General features: G+C 32.7%; 3 protein-coding genes across 3 annotated transcripts; 2 read left to right on the top strand and 1 right to left on the bottom strand.

Moving 5' to 3' along the window:
* The first annotated feature begins 377 nt into the window (after positions 1-377).
* Positions 378-6,402, top strand: LOC141693116 (protein REVEILLE 5). Its single transcript, XM_074498122.1, has 8 exons — positions 378-824; positions 2,172-2,229; positions 2,689-2,812; positions 2,891-3,067; positions 3,176-3,295; positions 4,629-4,738; positions 5,365-5,424; positions 5,803-6,402. The coding sequence occupies exons 1-8, from the start codon at positions 604-606 to the stop codon at positions 5,908-5,910; spliced, it is 978 nt and encodes a 325-aa protein (XP_074354223.1). The 5' UTR covers positions 378-603; the 3' UTR covers positions 5,911-6,402.
* Positions 6,403-8,070: 1,668 nt separating this feature from the next.
* LOC141693704 (small ribosomal subunit protein eS10z-like) lies at positions 8,071-10,060 on the top strand. Its single transcript, XM_074498865.1, has 5 exons — positions 8,071-8,206; positions 8,300-8,348; positions 8,480-8,759; positions 8,874-9,009; positions 9,828-10,060. The coding sequence occupies exons 1-5, from the start codon at positions 8,204-8,206 to the stop codon at positions 9,888-9,890; spliced, it is 531 nt and encodes a 176-aa protein (XP_074354966.1). The 5' UTR covers positions 8,071-8,203; the 3' UTR covers positions 9,891-10,060.
* A 4,508-nt stretch (positions 10,061-14,568) lies between these two features.
* Positions 14,569-17,820, bottom strand: LOC141689382 (heat shock protein 83). Its single transcript, XM_074493656.1, has 3 exons — positions 17,468-17,820; positions 16,825-17,105; positions 14,569-16,338 (listed from the first exon to the last, which is right to left on the bottom strand). The coding sequence occupies exons 1-3, from the start codon at positions 17,730-17,732 to the stop codon at positions 14,788-14,790; spliced, it is 2,097 nt and encodes a 698-aa protein (XP_074349757.1). The 5' UTR covers positions 17,733-17,820; the 3' UTR covers positions 14,569-14,787.
* Positions 17,821-20,919: the final 3,099 nt, after the last annotated feature.

Consider the following 20,919-nt stretch of genomic DNA (forward strand, 5'->3'; position numbering starts at 1 on the left):
ATGATAAAAAATGAATAAATATATATTAATATTTTTTAAATAATATTTTTCTACAAACCTCCATAAATTATTACCCAATATTATAAGCATTTATATATAAAAATTTCCGTGATTAAAATAGTTATCGTGAAAATTGGATAGGCTCCAATAGCTTCGCGCACTCGGTCGACTTTGATGGTTTCTGAGTTCTGACCAACCGGGACTTCTCATAATTCTAGTGAATATTCTTTAGAAAGAAAAAAAAAACAATTCATAATGCATGTGCAGTGTTTAGTAGCCATACGACGCACATGATATACTGCATCATCATAAAACAGACAATCCAGGAACAATCTCCACCGTCCATTCCCACAGAACCCCCAAACGATCAAATGACAATCCCAACGTGTCACAACACAAAGCCAAATCAAACCCAGACCAAGCAAATCTGCAAGTAGGCGAACAAAACCACTGACCACAACACCCTGTCTTAACACTTTTCTAAGACCAGCTTCAGACCACCCGAAACACACACACAAACATATATAAACAGTGTTTATTAAACACACACAATTTTATCAAACACCTTCAGATATTTATTACAAAACTGCTGCTACTTTGTTAATGGTCTCATTAAATTCAAACCCACCTGAGAATTTCTACTTGGATCCTCAAATGGGCATGGCGCTTCCTAATATAGGAGCTTTTAGTAGTCAGCCAGGTGGTTCGAACCCGGGTTTGTCGGATGATTTGTCCAAGAAGATCAGAAAGCCATATACTATTACTAAGTCTAGAGAGAGCTGGACTGATCCTGAGCATGACAAGTTTCTTGAAGCTCTTCATCTGTGAGTTTTTTTTAGCCTCTTTTGTTGTCATTTTTCTTGATTTTTGGGGTTTTTTTTGTGATATTTGGGTTGGGTGTATTTTAGGGGTAATTTGATGGTGGGTCATGGCTGTGTTTTGATTATGATTTTGAGGTTGTGGTGTGTTGAAAGTTTAGATTTTGATGAATTTTGTTGAGTTGGGGGTATTTTAGGTGCTTCTGAATTGTGAGTTGTAATGTTTTTGGGTATTTAGTAGTTATTTACCTAGCTGGAAGACTCAGGGGTGCATAAATAGTTGGCATTTCACATTTTCGCTTGGAATTGGGAAATGTAAATTTTGGAGGGTTTGATTTTTTGTTAATTTGATAAATTCAGCATCCAATAGGTGAATGTACATTTTACTATTTTATGATTTGTACTCGTCTTGCGGCAGTGGGTAGACGTTTTTATTGTATGAATGGGTTGATGTTACGGTCTTCCTCCTGTTTTGCATCCCATCTTAATGGCAAGTACTGGCCAATCAAACAAAGATGTTAACTGGTTGAACAAGTGTCAGTGCTGTTATGCGTGTAATTAGATTTACCTTCTAGCATTAGATATCAAGTATTTTTCAGTTTTCACTTGCCAACAACTTGTCCATCACACGAAAATTTCAAATTTCTAGGAGTTTATAAGGAAATGAAAGTACTGTAAATACATATTGAGTGATTCTATAACGGATAAATGGTTTATCTGATTTTAGTACTTTTTATTTCACCTTGTGGATTATGACTGTGCAATGTTCTGAAATTTTGTATATCCTTGGAACGAAAATTAAGTGTCAGTGGTCATACTAGTTTCCGATATCCGAGTGTTAAGTGTCCGACATGGATTATAAGAGTCAAGGCATATACAAAAGTCTAAGAAACAGAAAGTTAAGCAATAAACAGATGCGGGGTTATATCACGCTATAAAATCGTGTTCACCAGTACATTTCAGGGGAGTGATTGTACAAACTACAGCTTGCAATGGTTACGTGAAGAATGAGAATATGTGGTGTATAAAAAATGTCCGGTGAGTAAAAAGAACAAACTATTTGATAAAGAAGATATGTAGCACTAGTTTTGTTAGTAAAATAAGCAGAAGCACAATTTCATGTTAATTTGAAAAAGGATGAAGCAATATAGAGGGTGACGTGATCATTTAATGTTCACTAGAGGTTGTTTTTATTCACTCAAAACTTACTGAATCATTTTTGTCCTTCCAATGGGTGTCTAGCTGTTTTGATTAATTTTATTTTATAATAATTTAAAAAGCAAAAACTGTTTATTGAATGTGTTACATGCTTTGGCGCAATCAACTAATTAAACCTTGATTTGATGTGCATAGCTTTGACCGGGATTGGAAAAAGATAGAAGCATTTATTGGTTCAAAGACTGTCATCCAGGTAATTTCAGTTGCATATAACTATAAATTTCTTTCCATGAATACAAATATAGGATATGTACTTCATTACTTACTAGCTAACAACAAACCTAAATTGGATAGAGATATATACTATTTCTAGGATTAGCGAATTATTATGATTTCGGATTGTAAATTTATGCCATCACTTTGTATTGGATTTTAATAAGAATGTTTGTATTAGATTTTAGTAAGTCCATTTTATAAAGTCTGTTGATGCCAATTTAGTCCGTTGAGTCCATAATACTGACCAACAGTTTATCTTAAGTTTGGCTTTGATATAATAGTATAGATTATGTTTCTGATGTTATGTTACCATAGATATTCCAATTTTATAATGCATACTTTAATAGAATTTCACTCTTTTGGATCTACAAAAATTGTATGCCAAGTCATACAAATGGAAACTGATGCTTATAACGAGTGGGGTTATAATGTGCAGATACGAAGTCATGCACAGAAGTACTTTATGAAGGTTCAGAAAAGTGGAACTAATGAACATCTACCTCCACCAAGGCCAAAAAGAAAAGCTTCTCATCCGTATCCACAGAAAGCTTCTAAAAATGGTTCGCACGGTTCCTTATTTTCTCATAATTGACTTGTCAAGCTTAATGTAACTTGATTGTGCATCATATCTGTTACAGCTCCTGTCTCGCAAGCTAAATCGGCACTCCAGGCGTCTTCTTCTCTACCTGAAACTGGTTTTATACGAAGGCCAGATTCTTCTCCATTGCCAAGAAATTCTGCTGCGGGCACAGCAGCTGCGTCTTCCCAGACTGAGAACTCCATGCAAACAGTCGCTCTTTCAAATATGACTAAAGGTTCAGTCATCTGTATTAGTATTTTGCAGTGTATTTTATGATGTAATTTTTTGTAGTCTGCGGCTTCTTATACTCGTGCGATAATTTATTATTCATTTTCTCTTACAGGAGATATAGCTGCCAGGCAGCCAATGGCAAATAACTGTTGCAGTAGTACTGAAAGCACACCAAGAACACAACCAACATGTGAAATGAATGATCAAAGGAATCATGGGTCATCATTGAGGGGTGAGCCACTTACAAGTAGCTAATATAAGTTATTTATATATAGGTCATATTCCGTGGTTCAACTTATAGTTGCAGGTATCCATAGTTTAAATGCAGTTTCCTTATTATTTAAACTTTGATAACTCTGGAGGGAAGTTTTACAGTCAGACGTCGTGTCTGCGTATTGAAGAGTCCAAGAGCACAATATTGAAACAAAACATTCGGGAAACATTCATATAAATGGAATGTTTGCTTTATAACATGTTTTTCTAAATGTTCTTTCACGGACTTCATCTCTTGATTGAATAAAATAGAAATTTATATTAATTAAGTGTCTGCCTGAGGATATTATGTCATAGTCTCTATTCCTCTGGTTTTAGTCAGCCTGTTAATTATAACACCGGTGATCATACTTTTTTGAATTCCAAGAAGTAGTTTAGATTTGTGTCTTATCCCAAGCCCTAAAAAATGAAACATGTTGTCAATTATTTACTGCTACAGACTCTACATAGTTCATATACTTGTCCAGTTGTCCCATTACTTGTTAGTGCGAGATTAGCTTTTTCTAGTTTGTAGTTGGCTGCTGGCTTTCATGCTTAGCCGAGGCTTTCATTTTTTCCGCAGGGTATGCCCTAGATTATGTACTCTTAGGGCATCTCCAATGGTGCCTTTAAAGGCACCTTTTTCTTCAATAATAAAGTTAAAACCTGTAAAAACGACTCCAATATATCTTCAAATATAAAGGAATCAACTGTTCAGTTTCAAATTTGAAGCTACACTGTAGAAATGAAGTGATAATAAAGAACCAATATGCAGCTTGAAAGGTGAAGACACATGCTTATTTAATAATATGTGTACACACGTTTTGAGATATGGAGTTTTCATGTATGTGTGACTGTATATAAGGTTATATATTATTATGTTTAGAGTAGAGTTTGAAGGGATGTATAAAGTAATGGTTGGAGATGTAATAGTAATATGAAGTGAAAAAGTTGAAAATTTGAAGTTAAAATTGTTTTAAAGTAGAGTTAAGGTGGAGATGGCCTTAGTCTTTTATTAAATTCTCTCATTTAGCCAAAAAAAAAAACTTTTTGAGTGCCTTTAATCTATCAATTTAAGAAGAGGGTTAAGTTTACCCATGAGGACTGGGACATTCAACCTACCAGTTGTGTTTCTTTCTCTTTCTGATGTTATTGTTAGTTTTGGGTATGTTTTCTTAATTTTTTTCTAGATAATTTTGTTTGTTTTCTTGATTTACAAGTCCATTTCATTCTTCTGAGTGGGACTAAAACCGGCTCAAGTGGTATATGGTGGTAGCTAATCTTTGCTTAATACTCTTTTTGTTTTCGTGCAGTTCTGCCCGACTTCGCTGAGGTATATAGCTTTATCGGCAGTGTTTTCGATCCAAACACGAAAGGTCACGTGCAAAAACTTAAAGAAATGGATCCAATAGATGTTGAAACGGTATAATTTATTGAACCTTTTTTCGAGTAATGAAGTTTCATTTTAGTGATATTAAGGGGAGGTTGGTGTGTGGATGTTAACGTATTTTCCCTCTCCAAGGCATAGTACAAATTGATTTACCTGAACAATTCCCTGCAGTCATGAATCTTATGAGCTAGAGGAATAAGTTGATATGACCCTTAAAATTAATTAGCTATTTGTATTAATAATTATGTTGATGATTCCTTAATTTGACGTCTCCTGCTGGTAGTTCTCATTTATATCTTGAATTTACCATTGTGTGTGCTTCGGCTGGGAAGGAGCAATATACTAATAGTATGCTGTTGGATTCGTTACAAGTTTTGATATTATTAACTCAAATTTCAGAATTTGATATCAATGATATTGCAAAAAAATTATAAATAGTTTAAGCAAAGAGATAGATTTGTTATGCGTTACCCAGTTGTAGACAACAAATTATAGCAAATCCACATTAATGAGTAGTGAATACCTTTTAGACAATGGTGGTAGATACTAGATAGGTCTATCTGGATGTCTACACGCAAATAAAGTTTATGAAGCTACAATATGGCTCTTTCTATAATTAGAACTTGTTTAACATTGTATTTTCTATGGTTCATGTCCAGGTGTTATTGTTGATGAGAAACCTCTCAATCAATTTGACCAGCCCCAAGTTTGAGGATCATGTAAGTTGTCTTTGCACTTTGAGTCCTCTTGTAAGTTTATTAAGAATGATTTCTCCCTGATAAAAACTAGCATTTGATAAAAGCTAGTTCGTGCTACTAAATTTCGTAAATTATTATGATCAAGGACAGCAAATTGGGGTGTCTTGATTTTTAAAGCCTTTAACAGCATGCGTTTTTTTTGCTAAACAACAGCATGCATATTTTGTTTCAGTAGTGTATACATATTTGCTATTTGTATAAACCCAGGCTTTGGAAGTGCTGAAACTGTGCAATTAGCATTCTATATGCTCATATTAACATGTAAATGTATTTTTAATGTTTTGACGATAGCTTATTAGATTATATCACGATAATCTGATACATGTTCTACTGATACAGAGGAAGTTGCTTTCATCCTATCAGATCGACGAGGAGAAGGAAAACCCTGATGATATGGTTAATAATCTCCTAGATAACCAAGCTGATCATGGTGCTCAATTCGGGTAGGCAAAGGAAAAGTATTACCCTGCAAAAGAATCTACCCTTCTATATGTATTTATCCTGCTTCAATAGTTGGTATGGAATGAGCTGCCGATTTCAGTCTTAAAGTACCAGGACCCGTCACCCGTGGTTGCGTGTTAATGCACAGAACTTTGGAAAAACTTTAGAACATTAGTTGCATATTGGTGTGCTGAACTTCGGGACAACACGAGGAAGCACTACTGTCTTCTTTGTTGTAATAAGAGCACAATATCCTGTTGTGAAATCTTTTGTATTGTGAAGTAAAATAAAACAGTTTTCCTTTTAACTATGTACATACTGCCTAATTTAACACCAGTCTCTTCAGCCGAGTGTTGTGAAATGAAGGGAAGAAAAGGGTTAGTGCTGAAAGAGTTTAGCTTGCTGAAAGAGTTTAGGCATGTTGTAAGACACATTAGAATGTAGAGGGCTTTTTTTGGTTCTTTATTGGTAGATGGTGCCAAATCACCATTTTATGCATGTTATTTGTAGTATATCCTACTAAAATTGTCTAAGATATTACCTTAAAGAGAGTGCAGATTATATAATTTGCAGGAAGTATACTTGAAGGTCTTGCAAGAGAAAATGAATAATTCTCTCCTCATTGCTAATCTGTTTCTGAAAGCAAGTGGCTGGCTGCTTGTTTTCGCAACATTCTCTTTTTCTTCTTAAAAAAGTAATCGTTTCACCTAAATCTTCAAATATGTCTTATCAACGATATCCACTTAGAGCCACTCCAACCTTAATCACCTCTGTTAGCTAAAATTGTCTAAGTGTCAATCATATACCTATTATCTAAAATTTTAATCACTCTAACTGTCTCTTCTATTAGTTAAAATTATGTATATCAGGATTTGGTGTTCCAAATTTGTTGATCATCTCCCCATTAGTTATATCAATTTCCACGGTATCTCCTGCCAAAAAGAATTGAACCCTATATGTATTTATTATTTTTTAATAATTATTATATATTTATTTTTTATTTAATTTTACGTAGTGTTAACTGTAAAAATATTTATATAAAAACTGTAAAAAAATCATTATTAACCAAATTTATTAATTACTTATATAATTATTTTAATATAACATTCTATAAAATACTAATAAAATAATATGATAAATAAAATTTAGTTAAATGTTTTATAAAATATAAAATTAATGTTTGTTAACCAATTTTTATTATTTTTAAAATATTACAATAATATCATCAAATATGTTTTTATTAAATATATTTTTATTTTCACTTAAATCAAATAAAAAAGTATTTAACTTTACTTTGGATTTCTTTAGTAATTTTTTTCACTAAAAATAACAGTTGAAATTTAAAAATAATAATTTTTTAAATATAATTAATCATTATACCTAATACCGTTAAAGTATAATTTCTTACATGTTCACTAAATTTTAGATAATATCTATATTTTACTCGCATTGGAGATGCTATTAGGAGTCGTTATTATTTAATTACTTTAAATAATATTTGTTACCGAAAAGAATCAAGAAAGAACCGTTTGGATTACCATACTTTCAAAATTAGGTACTTATTTTCAAAATCAAAACAAAAATATATATTTCTCTTGAAAAACTTGCAGGCGAACAAATAATAGCACTACATTAAACAATCTATAGCACAAAAATACTACAGTACAATCTAGAGAAAATTACCAAAAAACTACGTAATCTAAGTTTTTTTTTTATAATTTTACTCTCTTCTGAAAAAATTTGCAGAAATAGATGCATTCAAAATCAACCATATATATAACTAGTCGCATTAAAGATTGTTTCTATTTGCATAAATTGCAAAAGTCATCGAAATTGCAGTTAATTGCATCGAGTTGTAAAAAAAATTATTTTGCTAAAAAAAATTTAAAAACTCGTAATTTGCAAATAAAAAATTAAAAAATGTATTTTTGTATTTTTTTTAGCTTTAGGATTTTTTAATAAAAAAATTTAACTTAATAAAAATATATATATAAGTGTACATAGTAACAACAAGCAACAAACTCATACGTCTGTGAATAGCAATATTTTACAAAAATCTTTTTGAATTTAAGTATTTTTTAAAAAGGCCCCGAAATTTGTTGCAATTTGGGTCTAAATATCAAAAAGACATTGTTGGACCTGTCCAACAAAAACCAAAACAAAGCCCATAAAAACATTAAGACTCCATAAAAACCGTAACATATCATATCAAAATTCTAGGGTTTTATGTATTCATTTGCTTAGTCGCAGCAGCTGCTAGACAACAACATCAGAGACTCCTCATCTCATTCCAGGAATCATGGTATGTTTCATTCTTCATATAAATAAATTTATACATCATTTTAATCCAAAATGCAATAATTTAATTTTTATTTATTTTTTTAATTATCGTCAGATTATCACTGAAAAGAATAGAAGAGAAATCTCCAAGTACCTCTTCCAAGGTACTCATATAATATCTGTGTGTATAGACTGTTTTTGGATCTGTAGTTTTTTTTAATTTTTTTTTGATTTTGTGTTTTTATGTGTTTAATTATGTTGATGTAATGAATTGGTGAATGGATATATTGTACAGAGGGGGTTTGCTATGCAAAAAAGGATTACAATCTTGCGAAACACCCCGATATCGATGTCCCTAATCTACAGGTTATTAAGCTGATGCAGAGCTTTAAGTCGAAAGAGTATGTGCGTGAGACATTTGCCTGGATGCATTACTATTGGTACCTTACCAATGATGGGATTGAGTTTCTCAGGACTTATCTCAATCTCCCATCCGACATTGTTCCTTCGACTCTGAAGAAGTCTGCTAGGCCTCTCGGCCGTCCCATGGGCGGCCCTCCTGGCGATCGCCCACGGTATATTTAACTGTTTCAGCTAATTGAGCGCTAATTCTGTTTAAATTAAGTTTGCTTATTATGTTTAAATTAAATTGAGCTGATTTGGATTGATTGGCGGTGTTTAATTTGCAGTGGCCCGTCCAGGTTTGAGGGAGAAAGACCTAGGTTTGGTGACAGGGATGGGTACAGAGGTGGACCGAGAGGTCCTCCTGGTGAATTTGGTGGTGAAAAAGGAGGAGCTCCTGCTGATTACCAGCCTGCATTCAGGGTAATTCTAATTCCCCTGGTGATGTTTTTGTTGATTTTTTTAGGTTACGTATGATTGTGTTACATGTTTAGTTGTAATTCAATGTTGAAAGGTCAAAATGTGCACGGAATTCTGAACTTAACCTTAAATTGCAATTCTTAACCGCAGCTTGAGTAAATAATAGGATAGTTTGATAACATTTTAGCTTCATCATAGTTGATGGTTATATCCTTGATGCAATTGAATTTTTTTCCCTCAACTTTTTGTGTTTTGCTTGATGTTTATGGATACCTGATTTTCCTTTCGTATTTAGTTGTCGGAAGATATTATAGGAGTTAAGAGAACAATAGTTTTTACCAAAGCCAATCCTAGTTTTGTGTGTGTGTGTAAATATAACACTGTTGATATATGATAAAAAAAAGTGGTCATTTGTCCGGATGAGATAGTCCTATCCCTACTATGTCCTTCCATATTTTCCATATACACAAGTACATATTTATAACCTAGATTAACTAATATGGAGTAACTAAGAGATTACCGGTGTGAGCTAAATAAATATTCAATTGATTCAAATACATATTCTATTCTGACAAAAAAAATATACATATTCTATGTACTTCGTTACCAAAGAATTGCCTTGCAACTCTATTACATGTGTTGTTTCATGCTCTGCAAAAGTTGGTACTGGTTTATAATCAATGTCAAAATATACTTGTGTTTATTTGGTCCAAGTTAACTTGTATATTTTACCATCGATACATTGTATGCTCATTCTTGCGTGCCGAGAAATTAGACCTTTAAATTTCCCAAATGTGTAATTATTGATTGCGGACATGCAGGGTGGCGGTAGAGGTGGATTTGGGCGTGGCTCTGGGGGTTTCGGTGGAGCACCACCTAGTTAAAGTTGTTCTTTGGAGTCTATCCCCCAACTTTTGTACTTTCTGCAAATTTGGGGATATGCTGAAAAATTAGAACATTTTGTTGATTGCTATCTAAATTCTAATGCCTTCAGCATTGTTTAAGAATTTCTGAGAATTTTTTTGTTATATCTAATTTGTCGGAACTTTCTTGATATTATGGTCTGTTTTGGAGATGTTGATTTACATAGGAGGAAGTTTATTTTTTGTCCATCTCTAGGTCCTTCCCTTAAATTTCTCAGTTCGTAATACTTCCACACTAGTTAAGAGAAAAATGTTTAAGTTCACCGTAGCAGAACATAGATTTTTATTTACACCTGGGAAATGAGATAAACTATTTCTTCAATATAAGAAGTTTAATGGTTGCTATCTTGATTGGTAAATTGCAGCTTCTACGAGTAATTCTAAATGTATACATAGTCAGATCCCATTATGCCAACTATAATTTTGTTCATTCTAGTTTTCCTTGTGAAGATGAAGAAACACAACCCGGGCTTGGAACTTGAACCTCAAATTTGTCAGGGTCTAGATTCTGATTATAAACTACTTGCTACTCTATCATATTGGTCTCGCGAAAACACAATTAAGCCAAATGGAATATGAACTAAAAACCTTGTTATGGTCTTAAATACGGGAAAACTCCATTCAATTCTCGATGGAAACGGGGTTTTGCGAATTATCCCCTGAACTGGGAGAGCATTACGAGATCTTTGAACATATTCGAGGGTTCAATGCGACTATTGTTACTTCGGCCAACAGACAAGATGAGACTTTACCACTATGGAGCGGCTTATTGCAATCCTGATTTACATAAAAATTATGTTGTAGACGTAAAAACACGAGGTTTTGTGATTGTGTTTTAGTTTGTATGAAAACAGTGAAAATACATGTGGCCTAACATTGAAGCAACATTTACAAGGCCATTTTAGCGTACTTGAGCATCTCTTTGACTGAGAATCTTGCCACTATATCACCCATTATTGTTGGACGTCGGTTTGCATTGGTAATTAATGAGTTCTCTTTCACTTATTTTTTTCCACATTTAGATGATACAAAAGAAACATATTAGCAATTGAAAGGTTTGGTTGATTAATGTGTTAATTATCAAATTTCAATGTTATATGCTGAGCAAATGAGTAGAACATTAGGAAGTGCCAAGTGTGACAAGGTGGCAAACCTATTTATCTCTACTACTCTACTATTGTACTTGTTACCGAAAGTACAAGTATTTTTTCTAATTGCTCAAGTTGGGTTGTATGACAAACAGATGATGGCTACTCTATATTATGTTTAATGTATATGGTAAAATTAGTCAGATTTTTCTTTCCTGGAAATAATTTCTTTAAGAGCTTATATGACTCCTACCAAGGGGATTGGTTATTACTTAGGTATTTGAATCTTGTACACGGTTGGATCTCTTAATGTATATATTCATTGTGTTAATATATATTAAAATTGAACAAGAATTTAAAACATGTTTCACAAATCCATTTTCAGACTTACTGAGTATATATATAAACACAAAACCATGGAGAGAGTTCGAGTTTAACAACCAGAGCTAAATGCATACTTATATTGACATAAAAATTTCATTGACATGAACATATTATCATCTCTTGTACTTCAATAAAAAGCAAGCGGGGTGTGTGATCAGATCTTTTTAGTAAAACACTAATAAGTACGTTACGGAGACATGTAGCTATGAAGAATTCCAGACTTGTTAGCTTATTTTCAAGATTGCAAAGGAACTAATTGATATGCTGCTTCTTTACAACTTTATTTTTCCACAGTGCCATTGGAGTTCTTCCCGAGCATATGACAGCTCAATGAAGTCTGCAAATGAACAAAACAAAAAAAGCAAATAAATAAGCGTATCATGTCTTTATAAACAAATCTTAGAAATTTTTTTTTGGAAAAAAACGACACAAGGTCATGCTCAATAACTCACATGTCACAATTAACATTGGGATCAATAGGAATTGGAGTGGTAACATGACAAAGACCAGGAAGTTGTCTAGCTCTCTCGACATTGATGTGGAACAATTGTGCCGCTTGTTTCAAACAAATACATAATGCTTTAAGCTCCGGCTTAGAGCTAGCAAGCTGGTTCAGTTGTGCAACAGCTTGGCAACAAGGTGCGGTGACACCTCCGAAGCCCAGCAAATAGGGTTGACAAGGCAAGATCTTGGTAACGGCATCTTGACATGAGATTGAACATGCAGGGTTTACTATAAAGGCCAAAATTGCCAACATCATCACTAAGCATTTAACCAGTGTTGACATCTTTTCCGGTGTCTATAAAATTTTTGATGATAACTAGCTGTGTATGAAATGTGAAATGTAAAAATAATGGTGTGATATGGAGAATGCTTTTCCACTCTATTTGTAGTGCAAAACTACCGTTACAAATTCTAATACCCATTATGATATTTCCTATTCCAGTTTGTCACTTAATGAATGAATTAAATTTGATTGATCTTTTTTTGTTAATTTGAATAAAAACTTACAAATAAGTCTTTGCTATTAATTACAGATCCCTACAAATGAGCTTATTTGACTAAATTAATTCCATGTTATTAGTCTATATGAAAATTACATAAATTTACAAGATACTCCCATAATCTTTAATTAATGAATTAAATTTGATTGGTCTTTTTTTCTCTATATGAAAAGAAAACTTACAAATTAGTGCTATTGATTAATCCACTTATTTGACTAGCATATTATTAGCTTATATTAAAATTACATTCATTTACAAAATAATCCCATAATCTTTGTTTATATACATAAACAGTATAATTTAACATGTATCCTTATATATAAAAGAGAATACAGTTACATTTTTATCTTGAAAAATTAAAAACAAGACTTTATGTCAAATACTACCTATTTCTGCGCGTTCAAGTCCATAGTTAAGTCTTTTCTAAGTATGCCCCCCTCCCTCTGTTCTGCAGGATGAGGAAATCATCATTTAATTTCATGCATTGTCATTCTAAATGTACAAGCTCATTTTTAAAGCAAAACGGATAGTTCTCTGAATAATGATATTTTGATGTAGCAATTGTTACCAGCGAGCTGTAACTAAGTGAGTGTTGCAATTTACTGAGCAATGTTGGTGCACAATTTGGATGGAGCCAGACCTTAAAGGTCCTTGATAACAAGCTTTCTCATACTGCAATTTTACTGGCAAGTGTAATATGTTGGAATAATCTTAAATTTAGTTATTAATTATTTGTTTATTTAATTATTTGATATTTAGCAATAGATTAATTATTAGAGAAAAATATTATTTTAGAATTGTTTAGTAGTGGGCTAGTGGAGTTATGGAGTAAATTATGTACATGTAATTTACCCATTAATTAATAGTGGTTAGTTTTAGTAGTAGTTAGTTTTAATATGTTTGTAAAGCATATATAATGGCTAGTTTACCTTGAGTTTTACAGGAGGAAAAGAAAACAAGAAATATAGCAGTACAAGTTCTCTTCAAAAATGTAGGTGTCTTCTTTTTTCTCTAAGTTTTTCCAACATTGGTATCAGAGCTATATATATATATACACATATACATATATATACATATATATATATATTATCCTTAATATTTTCCATGACATCAAACAATTTCTCCGTCTCTATTCCATTATCCAAAGGAGATCAATGAGGGAGGAAGAAATTGGAGGAAAAAATGAGGGACTGCTATTAGCTAAAGCTTCATCCTCAAAAGGTACATGTAACAAAGTTCAATGCAACCATTGTCATAAGATGGAACATGAAGGAAAAGACTGCTGGTACAAAGGAAAGCCACAATGTTACAAATGCAAAAAAAAAAATGTAGGTGTCTTTTTATCCAAGTTTTTTCAACATGGCATCAGAGCTATATGTTATAAGGCTTGTGAGACTCTTATAAAAATACATACATTTATATATATATATATTAAGTTTTTATCTGAGATTTCAAATGGTATTAAAAATTTCTCCATATATATTTAGTGAAATATCAAGATGAAATGGTACGTGGAAAAGGAAAGAGAAGCAAGAATAAAAATAAAAGAGGAACATGAGCGGGGGAAATAATGAGAAAGATATCATGGCTCAAGAGGCCATGAAAGAAATTTTATTTTAGAGTTGTGGAGAGAAAGTGCTTCAAAGTGTTTTTGGAGAGAAAGTGCTCCAAAGTGTTTTTGATGAGATAGTGCATCAAAATTAATGGTGGTGAGAAGTGCATCACAGGCGAAGAGAAAGTGCTTCGTAAATTTAAGATTATGGGGGTGAATGTTGGAATAATCTTAAATTTAGTTATTAATTATTTGTTTATTTAATTATTTGATATTTAGCAATAGATTAATTATTAGAGAAAAATATTGTTTTAGAATTGTTTAGTAGTGGGCTAGTGGAGTTATGGAGTAAATTATGTACATGTAATTTACCCATTAATTAATAGTGGTTAGTTTTAGTAGTAGTTAGTTTTAATATGTTTGTAAAGCATATATAATGGCTAGTTTACCTTGAGTTTTACAGGAGGAAAAGAAAACAAGAAATATAGCAGTACAAGTTGTCTTCAAAAATGTAGGTATCTTCTTTTTTCTCTAAGTTTTTCCAACATAATATGGCGATTATGCATAGAGTATATATAATTTGCTTGCCAGAATGTGAAATCGAGAGTAGATTACCCAAACAGAAAATTATATTGATCAAGAATTTGCAGGTACAAAATTGGGTAATGTTCATCACATCAAATGCTTAATCGATATTCAACTCAACAGGACACAAAATACTGACAAGACAATAACAAACCAGAAAAAGAAACACTAAACCAACATTTGACACTCGACAGGACAAAACTCAGACCAATTTTTCTTCACTACAGAACCGAACTGGGGGCACCTTAATCAACTTCCTCCATCTTGCTTTCCTCAGTTCCATCTTCCTCAAGTGCAGGCATATCCGTGTCTTCTGCAGCCTCTTCTTCATCGATGCTTAACCCCAGCTTCAACATCCTGTGGATTCTTGCTGCAAACACATTTGGATCATCGAGACTGAATCCAGATGTCAATAGAGCAGTCTCAAACAGAAGCATTACTAGATCCTTCACCGATTTGTCGTTCTTATCAACTTCAGCTCTCTTCCTTAGTTCCTCCATGATTCCATTGTCCGGATTGATCTCCATGGTCTTCTTGCTCGACATGTAAGAAGACATGCTGCTATCCCTTAAAGCTTGAGCCTTCATGATTCTTTCCATGTTTGCAGTCCAACCATACTCTCCTGTAACAAGACAGCAGGGAGAGTCCACAATACGGTCAGAGACAACCACTTTCTCCACCTTGTCTCCAAGAATATCCTTCACAATTTTGCAGAGATTCTCGAAAGACTTCTTTTTCTCTTCCTTTTTCTTCTTTTCCTCTTCAGTCTCATCATCAAGTTTCAAACCCTCTTTGGTAGCAGAAACCAGTTTTTTCCCATCATATTCCTTCAGCTGACCAACTGCGTACTCATCAATGGCATCCACCATAAAAAGAACCTCATAGCCTTTCTTTTTCAGCTTCTCCAGGAACGGAGAATTCTCAACTGCCTTCTTGCTTTCACCAGTGATGTAAAAGATATCCTTTTGACCCTCCTTCATTCTTGTAACATAGTCCTTCAAGCTAGTGAGTTCTTCACCACTCTTAGTTGAGTGATATCTGAGCAGATCAGCCAATTTGTTCCTGTTCTGACTGTCCTCATGTATTCCCAGCTTCAAGTTCTTGGAGAACGCTTCATAGAACTTGTTGTAGTCCTCTTTGTTCTCTGCAATCTCATTGAACATCTCAATGCACTTCTTCACAAGATTCTTTCTGATTACCTTGAGGATCTTGTTCTGTTGAAGCATCTCACGAGAGATGTTGAGAGGCAGGTCATCAGAGTCAACAACTCCCTTGATAAAACCTAGATATTCAGGTATTAGCTCCTCACAGTTGTCCATAATAAACACTCTCCGGACATAGAGCTTGATGTTGTTCATCTTCTTGCGAGTATCAAATAGATCAAAGGGAGCACGCTTGGGAACAAAGAGGATGGCCTTGAATTCAAGCTGACCCTCCACAGAGAAGTGCTTGACAGCAAGATGTTCTTCCCAATCATTTGTCAAGCTTTTGTAGAACGAAGCATACTCATCTTTAGAGATCTCCTCAGGTTTGCGCAACCAGATGGGCTTTTGCTTGTTAATGAGCTCCCACTCATGAGACACCTCCTTAATTTTCTTTTTCTTGGATTCTTTCTTTTCTTTCTCCTCGTCAACTTCCTCCACATCCCCCTCTTCCTCTTTCTTTTCTTCCTCTTCTTCATCATCACTTATTTCTTTCTCAGTAGTCTTCTCAGTCCAGAGATATATCGGGTAGCTAATAAACTCAGAATGCTTCTTCACAAGATCCTTAATCCTCCTCTCTTCCAAATATTCCAACTGCACAAACACAAGAAAGTTATCAGTAAATATTACAGGCTTAAAATAATTTTTGCAATTCTAATCCTACACTAAACCATATGCCATGATTTCCTAATCCTCAACGACAATAATGAACACGGAATAGAAAAACTATAACTCCTGCCTAAATATGTAATTGGTACTTAACTTCACATAATTGCCATAACATGATATGCTTATGAAAGCATATTAAACCATGACTAATTGGTACTTCACAGAACATCACATGATATTGCTAGCAATTCTACTTAACCTCAAGAAAGTAAACATTGTGTTGAGAAATTAAAAACTGCTGTCACTCTATACATGTTACACAAAAATCAAAATATCAACCCAAACATAACAGGTAACTAACTGACTTCCGAAAAATGGCACATATATCATCAAGACTAAAATAATCAAAACAAAAAAAACACTCTTGTTCATAATAAACGAATTTATAAATAACAAGAAGAAATATAATACCTGATCCTCCTTGAGGAAGAGAGTCATCTTAGTGCCTCTACCAATCCGCTCTCCATCCACATCCCTCGTAACAGTAAACGAACCACCAGCCTGTGACTCCCAAACATACTGCTCATCATCATTATGTTTGGTAGTCACAATAACCTTCTCCGCAACAAGATAAGCAGAGTAGAATCCCACACCAAATTGACCAATCATGCTCACATCCGCCCCTGCCTGTAATGCCTCCATAAATTCCTTCGTCCCCGATCTCGCAATTGTCCCCAAATTGTTCACCAAATCTAAAATCAATCAAACCACAACCAAATTAATCTAGCATAATACTCGCAAAACATTATCATACAATCTAATTCACAATGCATATACAAAATAAAATATAAATTCGCTAACAAACACATATAAAATCAGATCGTGCTAATATTATACAGCGCAAGAACCAGGATATCAAAATAACCGAGACTAAAAGTATATTATAATCTAATTCACAATTCATATACAGAATATAATGTAAATCCGCTAACAAAACGTATAAACTCCGATCGTGCTAATATTGTACGGAGGAACCAGGATTTCAAAATAGCCGAGACTAATCGTACATTATTAACATTATTTTACGAGATCAGAGATTGTAATGCATATATACCTGCTTTAGTCATTCCAACACCGCTATCGATAATCGAGAGAGTTTTATTAACCTTATCAGGAACAATCCTGATAAAAAGCTCAGGCTGAGCATCCAGCTTAGTCTTATCAGTGAGACTTTCGAATCGAATCTTATCAAGAGCATCGGATGAATTACTGACAAGCTCTCGAAGAAAAATCTCTTTGTTACTGTAAAAAGTGTTGATGATCAGGCTGAGCAACTGGTTAATTTCAGCCTGGAATGCGAATGTTTCGATATCTGCCATTTGAAAATGAAAAATTTGAGTGCTGAGTGTGTGAAAATAGTTGAGAGAGATTTGTGATTTGTTGAGAAGATGATTACGAGGTGTTGGATTGTATGTGTTTATATAGAGTATAGATACCGGGAGAGGGAGGGGTTCCAGGGAGCTATTCTTTAGTTGAGAGGTTGGTTCTGGGAGGTTCCAGAGTCTGTGCGGGTTTTTTGGAGGGAACAACCTCTTTCTAGATTATTCTACTCTTTTCACATCTTTTTTTATTTTTTATACTAATATTTTATATTCATTTTTTAAGAATAATCTTATAAAAAATATCATATTATATATATATTTTTGTTCTCGGATCAGGATTTTAACATTATATTATAGTCTCAAGTAAAGTATTAAATTGCTAGTCGAAATTAATTTAATTTTTACAAATCTAAATTTAATTTATAAATGAGCCAATATTGTTCATAATTTAGTTATTGAAAATTTATAAAATTCTTTGCTATGACATATATTTTATGATTTTATAAAATATTCTAATTTGCATTACTGGATCTCACCAATTCACGTATAATTTAATTCGTACTTTATATTTTACTCAAATTCGTTATATTGATTTGAAATTTTTTCTCAAATAATGAAGTGACATTAAACTATGGGAAGTATTATTTTTACACTATTGATTTTGATGATAATATATACAATGGTAAATTAAGAAGGCTGATTTTAATATATCATCAATCTATTAAATTGAGATATATTATGGATAGTTTTTTGTGCATATTTCTAATTCTAAAAGTACATGCTATAATCATATCAGTAACATTGATATCAATAATAATTATATGCAAACATATTATGTTAACAATAAGAGCATCTCCGATAGGAGTTGTCCAAAAAGTTGTTAAATTTTGTCAAGTTAATATATGTATTAGTTTTTTATTTTATCTCTTCTTCATATCATTTTTGACAACTTTTTCAAAAATACATTTCAATAGTTGGCAACCCCAATAGTTGCCAATACGGTCCCTACATTAGTACAATAAAAATAAATTGCAAAATTGAGAATTTAAAAATGGAAATTAACAAACTATCATAACCTATCAGCAAACGGAATGCCTCCACCCACAAATTATTTCATATAAAGTTAGAGCTCGTTTTTCAAAGCTATTTTATAGGAATTCACTTGTAAGAACTCTGATATGTATATATACGTTATCCATTTCAGTAAAGCTCAGTTTCCAACCAAATACTTTATCAAAATCATTTCATATTTTTAAAGGAGTGTATTTATTTTTCAAAATTGTTATCCATAACAAAATTTTACATAAGTTGGTTATGTATAGAAAGTTTCTTTTATAAAAATGGTATTACTCTCTAATCACCTGCGACATACCTACAATATGTTAATATTTGTACCCTAAATACAACACTACACTATTATATTTATATTATAAAATATTTGGATTATTAATTATGATTCTATGAATTATTCTTTAATAATTTATTATATCTTTATTTTCTGCGATAAAATGTTAGATTAATAAATATCCTTGAAATATGATATGTAAATCTATATCTCTAAGTACGTGACTTAGAAATGAGATTATGAAAATAATATTGATATTCTTAAAGGTCCCTAGTCAAGTACTCCCTCCGTCCCAATTTATATGTCTTGTTTGACTTTTTACGGTCAAATTGACCGAATTTTGACCAAAAATTTCACATAGTACGTTATCGAAAATATTTATAAAAATTACATCATTAGAAAGTATGTTTATTCTACTTTAATATGTATTTTTCATTTTTTTCAAAATAATAAAAAACTAAATTTTTATTTACGGTCAAAATTGAGTCAATTTGACAATTAAAAGTCAAACAAAACATATAAATTGGGACGGAGGGAGTATTATTGGTAAGGGACGATAATAAATACGTTGAGATTAGTGTGTTTGTTGACTGATGATCACATCTCATTGATCATAGATATGGTGATACTAAAGTCAAAACACAGACACATGTATTAAATACATGGTGCTGAATTGATCCGTTGTGAGATACTACATGTTTAAAATGTCATAAGTTAATCTCACAGTGATAATGATATATTGGTCATTTGACCTGAAATTATTATATTTCTATACAAGAATAAATATACTTTGATACTATTGAAAGTTATTCTTGACCGGGTAATCATAAAAGTAGACATTGGGTATATTATGAATCGTATGATAAATATGAATGATCTAAATGTGATTTAGCCCTCCTATTTTAACGGAGTGATTTATTGGCCTCTTAATTGAGTAAGACTATAAAATGCATGGTCGTGCTCAAATGCTGATTTTCTCATTGATCAAGGAAAGAAGGATTCAACGTTTGCAGAGGATGACACATTGCATGCTTCGAGTTTGATCTATAATATAAGGCTAAAGGAATTACATTACATTGTACATTATTCACGAAAAGTTTAATTGAATCACTAATTAATATTATTATTTGAGTAGCAATGATGTATTACTGGATGACACTCATTGTTTATAATTTTATTATTAGAAAATATAATTATTGTCAACGTAATAATAACCTAAAGGGTCACACACAAAGAACGTTTAAAACAAAGTATTATTTAAATTATGAATTTAAATATTATTATTAGTTCGAATTTAATTATTTAATTAATTAAGCGAGACTTGATTAATTGTATATATATATTAGAATTCAAATTTAATAATAATATAAACCCAAAATCAGAATGGGTCCTTTTAGAAGTCCATTAGGTTTAGGGTTAGGCCTTAATCACCTCTCTTCCCTATATATGCATTAAGATGTATATTTTAGGGTTAGAAGTTGCATCACGTTTTTAGAGAAAAACCCTAGCAGCTCTACATCTTAGAGAGGCTAGAGAGAAAGATAGAGAAGAAGGCAATCAAATCGGCTAGTACCGGCTCCGGTGATCGTTGGACGATCGGACGTTCATGTGAATACTTTGGAGAGCAGATCTCTGAAAGGAGGGTTGTTGTGGTTCATCAAGAATCGGGACGTCCATTACAATCAGAAGGAAAGCTATATTAAGGTAAACATCTGTTCTACATAATTATCCAGTCATTATACATAGATCTTGCGGTAGAGATTCATTTTTTTTTGTTTTTCCGTTGCGTTTTATGCTCGAATCCCTAACACAATATAGGGTGTATGTTAGGATTTTAAT

This window comes from Apium graveolens, chromosome 10 (assembly GCF_009905375.1).
Source record: "Apium graveolens cultivar Ventura chromosome 10, ASM990537v1, whole genome shotgun sequence".
Taxonomy (NCBI): Eukaryota; Viridiplantae; Streptophyta; class Magnoliopsida; order Apiales; family Apiaceae; genus Apium; species Apium graveolens.

What these genes read in the sequence shown, in the direction of transcription:
- LOC141693116 (XM_074498122.1), top strand. Translation starts at nt 604, where the DNA reads ATGGTCTCATTAAATTCAAACCCACCTGAGAATTTCTACTTGGATCCT. An exon ending in ACAGAAAGCTTCTAAAAATG is followed by an intron (nt 2,813 to 2,890) that starts GTTCGCACGGTT and finishes TATCTGTTACAG; the next exon opens with CTCCTGTCTCGCAAGCTAAA. An exon ending in TCTTTCAAATATGACTAAAG is followed by an intron (nt 3,068 to 3,175) that starts GTTCAGTCATCT and finishes TTTCTCTTACAG; the next exon opens with GAGATATAGCTGCCAGGCAG.
- LOC141693704 (XM_074498865.1), top strand. An exon ending in CTCCAAGTACCTCTTCCAAG is followed by an intron (nt 8,349 to 8,479) that starts GTACTCATATAA and finishes TATATTGTACAG; the next exon opens with AGGGGGTTTGCTATGCAAAA. An exon ending in ATTACCAGCCTGCATTCAGG is followed by an intron (nt 9,010 to 9,827) that starts GTAATTCTAATT and finishes GCGGACATGCAG; the next exon opens with GGTGGCGGTAGAGGTGGATT.
- LOC141689382 (XM_074493656.1), bottom strand. Translation starts at nt 17,732, where the DNA reads ATGGCAGATATCGAAACATTCGCATTCCAGGCTGAAATTAACCAGTTG. An exon ending in TGTTGGAATGACTAAAGCAG is followed by an intron (nt 17,106 to 17,467) that starts GTATATATGCAT and finishes GATTGATTTTAG; the next exon opens with ATTTGGTGAACAATTTGGGG. An exon ending in TCTTCCTCAAGGAGGATCAG is followed by an intron (nt 16,339 to 16,824) that starts GTATTATATTTC and finishes GTGTTTGTGCAG; the next exon opens with TTGGAATATTTGGAAGAGAG.